General features: G+C 34.7%; 2 protein-coding genes across 2 annotated transcripts; both read left to right on the top strand.

Moving 5' to 3' along the window:
• The first annotated feature begins 353 nt into the window (after window positions 1-353).
• LOC137651737 (uncharacterized) lies at window positions 354-851 on the top strand. Its single transcript, XM_068384957.1, has one exon. The coding sequence runs from the start codon at window positions 354-356 to the stop codon at window positions 849-851; it is 498 nt and encodes a 165-aa protein (XP_068241058.1).
• Window positions 852-7,253: 6,402 nt separating this feature from the next.
• On the top strand, window positions 7,254-7,841 carry LOC137651736 (uncharacterized). The gene has a single exon (XM_068384956.1). It carries the CDS (start codon window positions 7,254-7,256, stop codon window positions 7,839-7,841), a length of 588 nt encoding a protein of 195 aa, XP_068241057.1.
• The last annotated feature ends 359 nt before the right edge of the window (window positions 7,842-8,200 follow it).

The raw sequence follows: 8,200 nt of genomic DNA, 5'->3' as shown, positions 1-8,200 counted from the left end.
GCAATAAAATGATAACGTAGAGAATTTATCTTACTCTGAGAATCGTGTATGACTTGAAACGATGTATGGAGGAGTTTACCTTTTCCTCTCGATGTTCCCCTGGTAGGTTTTGTATATCGTGACGAAATCTAAAAACGTTTAGCATTTCCTCCCGGGGACGTTCACTATGTAAACCCAGAATTCAAACGTCATTAAAATAGTTCTCCTACTTTCCGGGCAGTTCCCGTGCGTCCTTTCCTACCGTAAGAAATCGTTCATAAGTACATTTAATTTGCTACATGGACATTCGCAGATAGGAGTCCGTGAGTGAAGTATCAAAATCACACGCTTCGGTTTTAACAGCCACAGCTAACATGGATCTTGACCGATTGGAATTCCTTTGGAAGTTCATACTGTTATTAATAACAGTGGTATGCACATCTATTGACTTTTATCAAGATAGAATTACAACTTATTCAAGTAGGATTAGTGAGACTGTGCATCTTCATGAGCAAGAGTACTCTGCAAATGCTGTTGGTGATAGCGGATGCGTTTTAAAACTTTCTTGCGGAGACGATTTGTCGAAAAAGAAAGGACAATTTCGACAAGAACATGAGACGAAAATTGGCAGTGTTGTCGATGCTGTTGAACGTATAGATAGCGATGTGGAAACCAATGACAGGAAAGGTAAGAAATCACCTCACTACGATGCAGAAGACGATGATAGAAATGAAATCTACTACGTTCAAAGAAAAACCCTGCATCAGGATCTCTATGATAATGCAGTGCTTTACACCGATGATGATGATGAAGACGACGATGATGATGATGATGGAAACGACAGTGATGAAGAAGACAGTGATAATGATTGAAAGAGGTGAATGAGCAGTTCTTCGGATGTTAAGAAAATCTAAAGGCTGTATTATATTACAGTATGCTTATGCTGCCCCTAGACGCTTGAGACAAAACTCCCAAGATGGTTAAAAGTCCAGTCAACGATTACTTCTACTGGTTTTATTAGTTTCATCTGTGGAAGTATTAACCATACGGATATAACCCCCACCTACTCTTTTAATCAGGCATGAGGCTGTCATGAGATAGGAAAAGGAGGGGCACCATTTAGGAAACGACTGTAACATCAGAATTTAAAGAGCAAAGGGAAACATAAATAAAGAATGTGGAATATTACTTCGTATGAGAAGAAAGCTGATAGAATGAACTGACAAGTTGAGTTCCTAACCTCATTTGGACCACATGCTGCTTCCCTCAGACTCCTAAAGTCCTTTGCAAGTTTTACTGAAGGTTACTGGAATTGATGTAGTAGAAGCTTCTCATATACACTTATACTAACCAGTTACTGGAGGAACTTGCATAAGTGATTAATAGCAAAATGTTTATATCAAAGCAATGACATGTTTGAAGCAAACAAAGGATTTTATTTCTTTTATTTGTAAATTAATATCACTGTTTATATAATATAATATTGTGTATCTACACAAAATGTACATTCAATAAATACTTAATTAAAAGATGAAAATATTATTGCTACTCCTAAACCCATACTAATTATCATATATATACATGTCTTGATTCACAATATTTCAATAGAAAATTTCAACAAAATGAGCTCAACAATGATATGCTCTTAAAGTATGTTTTTCTAAGTAGTGATATATATATATATATATATATATATATATATATATATATATATATATACATATATATATATATTATATATATACATATATATATAATATATATATATACATACATATATATATATATATATCCATATATACACATATATACATATATACCATATATACAGTATATATTTGTGTGTTTATATATATATATATATATACTGTATATGTATGTATATATATATATATATATATATATATATATATATATATACACATACATATATATACAATATATAAAAATATTAGCTGACAGCCAGAGTCGTTCATATAAGCATTTCGACCGAAGCCCTAATATTCTAATATAACGTGGATGGTTGGATGTTTTTTCATTGAAATAGTTAACCAAGTGAGAAAGCACGAAGACCACCAACTAACTGTAAAAGAATCACTTTTAATAAAGAATCTTTCCCTTTTAAGGTTAAAAATATGTCAGAAAAGCATGTAAATAAAAACATAAGGTTTAAACATGTCTTTTCTGAGAGAGAGAGAGAGAGAGAGAGAGAGAGAGAGAGAGAGAGAGAGAGAGAGAGAGAGAGAGAGAGAGAGAGAGAGAAAACACATTCTGCTGGTATATATTAATGACCTTGCCAATTGTTAAGAATCTCATATTGGACCAATTTGTGTCGCCCGTACCCATAGCAATTCAGATGTAATTCTATCATATGAAAAAAAAAAATCCTTACATCCTGTAATGAAACTGCTTGTAGAAATCCGGTCTGCTTCTAGCGTCATACTTTGGGAGCTGTTGAAGAACTAGAAAACCTATACATTGTTCCCACGTCTAACAGCATCTGCAAAAGTAAACTTCCATTCTAATCCAGAGCCCAGAAAATCTAACAAACTGTACCTTGGCTAACAAATGTTATAGAAATCCACATACGACTTGTTTTGAGATAGCAGGTGAGGTACTACAGAGATAACAAACAAAAAAACCACAGGATGCGCTCTGTTTTTGCTACCACCGTCCGGCGGCTTGTCTGCAAATATTATCTGAAACCCCATACATAACTGAAGCTGTCAAATCCTGATTTCGTTACAATTACCACATTCTTGGAATTTCATATATGTGCGGTATATTTAATGAAAATAAAATTAAACCAAAATTTATTATTATTTTTACGTCCTAGTGGCTTAATTTTTTTTTTTTTTTTTTTTTTTTTTTTTTTTTTTTTTTTTTTTTTTTTTTTTTTTTTTTAACAAATTAATCATATTTATCCAAATAACTAACTGCCTCGTATTTATTGTTTAGATATCAAAATTCTCGCCCTTAATCTTGACTTTAAGATAATATTAGCCTATGCATAGTTTATTGTGAGATCAACAGAAATTTCTCTACCAATATCGTTGCGCTCAATTACACACATCCATCTTCAACCAGGTTGCAACTGCCAGGCCACTTCATCCCACACTCATTTCAAAGTGACTGGTAATCCTCGTATTACATTATTCTTTATCTCGACCGATAAGCTTTGTTATTCTCTACCTGATTTTGTTTACGCAAAATCTCTTAACATTCTTTTCCATTGGAAGTAGGTCTGCGTCTACATTTGAGATTAGGTCCCACTCTACTTTCTTCATCGTGTAATGTTACAGAGCTAAAAATACCTACACAGCGATAGTGAGGAAAAGGAAGCGAATAACGCAACTTCCCTTAAATAGTTCCTTTTTTACAAATTTCCGCTTAACATCTGTGTAACGAAACTGTAAATGTAATATCCGTGGGAACATTCGGGAAATTACAGTCCTCATTCTATTTTTAACCCATGGTATTTCCCGCAAAGGCAGAATTTCCAGTTTCTTACCTATAAAGTATATGATTCATATAAGCAATCCTGATGGTTTTTTGATGAAATGGAATTAAAGTTAAGTTTATAATAATTATGACCCATATATGTGTATGTATGTATGTATGCATGTATGTATGCATGTATGTATGTATGTATATATTATATGTATATATATATATATATATATATATATAAAACAAAAAATACAGCCGTTTCAAGTCCACTGCAGGGGGCAAAGGCCTCAGACATGTCCTTAGTCATGTCTGGGATTTGGCCATTTTAATCACCACGCTGGTCACTGCGGATTGGAGATGGTGGACACTTTAGTCTTATCGTTCAAAAAAAAAAAAACGAACTTATTATGGGCGGCCCTGACTAATACACATTTCCTGGTCGTGGCGATAAACAAAATGTTTCACCACGTTAAGGTATTCCCACTCTTATTTCTTCATTTATTTATCTATATACATATATATGTATATATATGAATATATATACATATATTATATGTATGTATGTATATATTATATGTATATATATATATATATATATATATATATATATATATATATATATATATATTGATTTAATAATAAATGGAGGAGATTTCATTGTAGTAAAACTGGCTGAACTTTACACAAAATGTGTGCGAGAATGCTCTATACCTACAGCTTGGAAAAACTCTATCATTATACTGATTCACAAAAATTACAACCCAATAAGTTACAAATTACAACCCAATAAGTTACTCTCCGTAATAGGCTATATAAGATATTTACAAAGATCGTATTAGGCCAAATAGAAGGACAGCTTGACTTTAATCAACCAAGAGAGCAGGCAGGCTTAACAAGTGGTTAATAAACAACTGATCATATTCACGTAATTAACCCGCGTAAGAAAGCGGTATTAAACAACTGATCATATCCATGTAATTAACCAGGTAAGGGAAAAATCAACAGAATATGACAAACCACTTTGTATGACATTTATAGACTATGAGAAAGGTTTTGATTCTGTCAAATCTTCAGCAGTAATGAAAGCACTTCAAAGACAAGGAATAGATGGATATTATGTTAAAGCACTTAAAGATATCTACACAGTAAGTACACCAATCCTGAAACTACATAAAGATAGTGAGAAAATTCCAATTGAGAAAGAACATAGACAGGGAGACCATATCTCTCCTAAATTATTCACAGCATGCCTAGAAGTAGTTTTAAAAAATTTAGATATGGAAAATGTAGGAATTAATATTTATAGGGAATACCTTGATAAATTTTGGTTAGCAGATGACATAATTGTGTTTAGTGAATCATGGGAGGAATTGAATATGTAAGTATATTTGAATAGAGCAAACAGACACGTAGGACTGAAAACGAATATGAATAAAACTAAGATAATGTTCAATGAAAATGCAAAGAGACAATAAATAAGAGTTATGGACGAACCCTCTAGTCCAGAGATTGTTAATGACTATACGTACCAGGACCACGTACTTAGGACAACCAGCAAGTGTTTCTCCAGGATGCAAGACCGAAATCAAAAGAAGAATAAGCATGGTAGGGAAAGCTTTTGGTAAACAAAATAAATTCCACTTTCTCGAAAGAAAAAAAAAGCTATCAATTGTGCCACTTGGTGGGTCGGGTAGTCCGGGAAAACTCGCTGGTATGAGACTGATGTCTCACCAAATAAATCCTGGAATGCAGTTAGTAATTAGGTTCAGACTTCTTTGAGAGGCTCTGGTGGCATGATTGATAGCAACCTTGCCTTTCATTTGAAGGGTCAAGGGTTCGATCCCAGTATGAAACAAAAAAGAAAATATATATATATATATATATATATATATATATATATATATATATATAAATATATATATATATATATACATATACATATATATGTGTGTGTGTATGTTGTCCGGACAATTCTGTACCAAACAATTTGGTACCAAGACAATTTGTTCCAAAGGACAAATTGATGCTTAAAAAACAAACTATATTTGATATACCTACTATCGTTTCCAGAGGCCGTGTAATAGTGTTTTTCCCAAATATCTAACAAACCGGCTTATGAATTTTCATGAAACTACAGCAATGAATGTTTCAAACATTGGCCTAATTTTTGGTGGTACAATGAATTGACAGATGTGCTTAATTAACCCGTTTACTCTTAGAAAAAAAAAGAGGAACTTCTTCCCTTCCTTCAGAGCGTTTCGAAGAAGTGTTACTTAATCACGTAACTGTGACGCAGAGGTTCCCCCAACCCTCCTTCGGTGTTTACACCTATGGCTATCCTAGTACCCCCCCCCCCCTTTCCTTCTTGCCTTCTTTCCTTCATTCCCATTGTTATTAGGCTACCGAGTAAATCCCTGTTAGGAAAGACTGTGTACTGCACATATGAAATGAGCCGGAAGAGCAATAAAATGTTTTATGGTGGTAGATAATGATTAGATGGTTAACACAAATTATCAAACATAATAGAAGAGGTTTAAAACAGGGGTGTGGAATCACACTGAGAGATATTCTACTCAGACTCCTACAAATTTTAGATTTGCGACTGAAAAATAAAATAAAATAAAAAAATAAAATAAAAACATTAGTAGAAGTAGAAAACCATTTTTTTCCTTGAGAGAGTTGTATATTTGGAATGATGTTATTGGGGCAAGACTGGAGCAGGATTCAGAAATAATTTCACCAACTTCGACTCCTACATCAGAGCCCTTTTAGTACATCCAAGGTAATCATCGGCAGCAGTTGTAGTAGTAGCTCTGAACTATTTCATATAGATTCGACTTTAGTCATGGCAAATATGTTGCTTTGTCCTCGCCATTGCAAAACTACAATTGCAGTGCAAAACTACAATTGCGCTGAAACTCTTCACCATTTACAACAGAGAGAAAGAAAGAAGCCGCCTGAAAATTAGTATAAGTCGGTAAGAAAAGTATGACTTTAATAAGTACATGATATATTGCAATATACTGCTAGCCATATATATATATATATATATATATATATATATATATATATATATATATATATATATATATATATATATATATATATATATATATATATATATATATATATATTATATATATATATATATATATATTTGTTTATTTAAATGTATTTATTTTTTTCTCCTACAGGCCATGTGAATGAGTTGCTAATGCTATGGGGATGACTCTGAACGCAGTCCGAGTGTTGGTGAACCGTGGAAAGAATCCTCATCCACCTGAAACACCACCTGCATCATCAAATACGTCGCCTCTGGTCTTTGACAACTTCACCGTTGGTTCCATTAGGAGATATGTGCACAGCATGTTTGCTGCTAAGCGATTTTTCACTATTGCCACTTTAGCGGAAGAACTTAAAATGCTAAATATCATTCCTGAAGACACATCTGAGAAGGTAGTATGGCGAATCCTCCATAACATGGGTTTCCAGTACAAAACATCCCAGCGGAAAATGTACCTAAGGAAAGAAACTTTGGACGTCGTTTGCCGCCGAATTGATGCTCTACGATCCCTCCAGCAACAACGTGATGAAGGGAGAGAAGTAGTGTATGTCGATGAGATGTGGTTTACGACGAGAATGCAACATAGCAAGGATTGGGTGGACACCTCTCAATCTGTCACCAGTGCCACCTACAGCCGGCAGGTGCCACCATGAGAAGGAGAGAGGTTTGTGGTGGTAGCAGGTGGTACAGCTAAAGGTTTTGTAGAAAATTCATTTTTATGCTTCCCTGCGAAAAATAAAACCGGCGACTACCTGGAGTAATGAATTCAGAGATATTTATTCGGTGGCTAATATCACAGCTCCTGCCGTCGCTTGAGGATCCTTCGGTGCTGGTGCTAGACAACGCCCCATACCATAGCCAATTGACAGGAGATAGCCGATGCCCAACAACAGCTACAAAAAAGGAGGATTTGGTTAACTGGCTCAGGTCTCGAAAAATACAACATCCAGCTCACGCAACACGCCCTGAGCTTCTAAAGATATGCAGGGGCAACCAGCCGAAACAAGTTTACATTGTGGATAATATAATCCGTGAATGGGGCCATGAAGTGGTTCGCTTGCCCCCTGCTCATCCTGAGCTCAACGCCATCGAGCAGGCGAGGGGCTGTATGAAACGACAGGTGCGCTCCTCGTTGCAGCGGTTTACCCGTGCTGATCTCTTTGCCAGGCTTGAAGAGGCCAGGCTTGCTGTAACAGGGGAGACGTGGGCTGGCGCTGTCAGGAGATCAAGATATTTTGAAGATGATTACTGGCTTTCAGATAATATTCAAGACAGTATAGATCCGGTTATCATCAACATTGATAGTGACGAGGAAAACGATCTTTTCCTTGAGAGTGATGATGAGTAAAATGTATAAGTGTCCATTGCTTGTTTTTCTTTTTTCATCCCTCATAAATCTATGCTTTCCAGCAATTGCTGATAACATTATTTTGGAAAAGCAAAGCTAATGGATACTTTGATACGAGTATTTCAGCTTGGCATGTTAACAATGCCAATGGATTTCTCATAGTAAGGTTGATTGGTTCATTAATTGAAGTCTGGTATAATTCCAGTGACAAAGTCGCAATGATATTTGTCACATACCTTTTAAGTAACAAAAATAGGTACTGGTACTTATAACGAAAATAAATATATAAAACTATAGGTTGAAATATAATAAATCTTATGTATGTATGAACACACACACACACACATATATATATATAT

The sequence above is a fragment of the Palaemon carinicauda genome, chromosome 13, assembly GCF_036898095.1.
Source record: "Palaemon carinicauda isolate YSFRI2023 chromosome 13, ASM3689809v2, whole genome shotgun sequence".
NCBI lineage: Eukaryota > Metazoa > Arthropoda > Malacostraca > Decapoda > Palaemonidae > Palaemon > Palaemon carinicauda.
This window is presented reverse-complemented; position numbering and strand designations above follow the sequence as displayed.